Source organism: Apis dorsata, unplaced genomic scaffold, assembly GCF_000469605.1.
Source record: "Apis dorsata unplaced genomic scaffold, Apis dorsata 1.3 scaffold_347, whole genome shotgun sequence".
NCBI classification, from domain to species: Eukaryota; Metazoa; Arthropoda; class Insecta; order Hymenoptera; family Apidae; genus Apis; species Apis dorsata.
This window is the reverse complement of record NW_006263614.1, coordinates 655,601-657,391: the sequence shown is the minus strand read 5'-3', so window position 1 is coordinate 657,391 and position 1,791 is coordinate 655,601. Positions and strand designations below refer to the sequence as shown.

Sequence of the window (1,791 nt, the reverse complement as noted above, 5' to 3'; positions counted from 1 at the left end):
TGTCTCTGAAATTGAGATGCGAGCGAATGATTTTATGGAAAAAGAAGAAATATCATTTTTCTCCTCAAAAATTTGTTAAATACAAATGAAATTGATTAATTCCTGAACGGAATCGATTTATGAGTTCAATTTTCTCAAAAAACTTTTTAATTTTTCAACAAAATCTATCGATAATTCATAATGTATCGTTTTGAACAAATTTTTCCATATTTTATGAGTCGATGTAAATTTTCGATACTGTGGTATTGAGTAATATATGTATTTTTTATATAGGGTGTCTCTGAAATTGAGATGCGAGCGAATGATTTTATGGAAAAAGAAGAAATATCATTTTTCTCGTTTGTCCTCAAAAATTTGTTAAATACAAGTGAAATTGATTAATTCCTGAACTGAATCAATTTTCTCAAAAAACTTTTTAATTTTTCAACAAAATCTTTTATCGATAATTCATAATGTATCGTTTCGAACAAATTTTTGAGTCGATATAAATTTTCGATACTGTGGTATTGAATAATATATGTATTTTTCATATAGGGTGTCTCTGAAATTGAGATGCGAGTGAATGATTTTACATGGAAAAAGAAGAAATATTTTTCTCGTTTGGACTTTGTCCTCAAAAATTTGTTAAGTACAAGTGAAATTGATTAATTCCTGAACTGAATCAATTTTCTCAAAAAAATTTTTTAATTTTTCAACAAAATCTTCTATCGATAATTCATAAGTAATTTCGGGAATTAACCTTTGTTCTTAAAAATTTAAACGGGATAAAAGAGAATGTAACGTAGAACGATTCTTAAACGATCAAAATTAATCGAGTTACTTTTCTCGTTATTAATTTTGAAGCTCACCCGTTATACATATTAATTAGTCACTCTTAAATATATATGAAAACAATTAATAAATAATAATCGTATCACATGATCGAAAAGATTCGAACGCCAAATATTTTCTTGAACAAAATCAAAACGAAGAAAAAAAGTTACTCGAGACGAGTAATCCTTAAACCACACACCTATTTCAATCACATCTCACCAATAGGCAATTAATCAATCAGTCTCGTAATTTTTCCTTATTTATTATCGCAAAGAAAAAAAGAAAAAAAAGAAGAAAATAATAAGCGACGTTTCTTTTTGCAAAGAAAAAAGAGAAAGAGGGAATGAAGGAGGAAGAAAAAGAAGCGAATAGGAACTATATAATCGGCCAATAACCTTCCATGTCCGTCTCGTCGTGCATGTGCGGCGTGTTTCTATTCTCGTCCTCTTTCTCGCCGGTCAGGTCGCTCAGGCTGTAGCTCTTCTTCAAATGCTGAACCAAGCCTCCACCGCCCTGAAAAAACCAATCCTACGTTTCTTTAACCCGCCTTGCCATTCCTTTCGAGTAAAGCCTTCTTAAAAGTTCCAAAGTTCGAAGGATCGTATTGGCTTCTTGAGATCGATATCGGTATCGATATCGAAGAAAGGGCCAATATCTCTTCGATAAATTCGGGGGAAAAAAGAAAGAAAGACATAGAGAGAAAGAGAGAGAGAGGAAAAAAAAAAATTAAATTCTTACCAAAACAGAAAAAGGTGTTAAATGTGTTATCCGTCGACACTGGAGCATGTGTTCGATCTGTTGCGCGATCTGTCTAAGAGATCGATCTAGGCCGGGTTCGCAACAATGGGAGAACGCGTTGCGGTTTCTCGCCTATCCGGCTCCTCTTTCTTTTCCGACTTTCATCCTTGCACCGAGTTAACGGCCAGCGTGTCCGTCGATAGAACACTCTTGATTAACTGGACCAACTCGTTAGACGAG

General features: G+C 33.4%; 1 protein-coding gene across 3 annotated transcripts in view; it reads right to left on the bottom strand.

The window, feature by feature from the left end:
- Positions 1–1,791, bottom strand: part of LOC102681211 — a 39,584-nt gene that overhangs the window by 4,116 nt on the left and 33,677 nt on the right. For all 3 annotated transcript variants that reach the window (XM_031511744.1, XM_031511747.1, XM_031511746.1), the window contains exon 5: positions 1,209–1,326. In XM_031511744.1, coding sequence (XP_031367604.1) covers positions 1,209–1,326 — 118 coding nt within the window. The remainder of the gene's footprint in view (positions 1–1,208; positions 1,327–1,791) is intronic.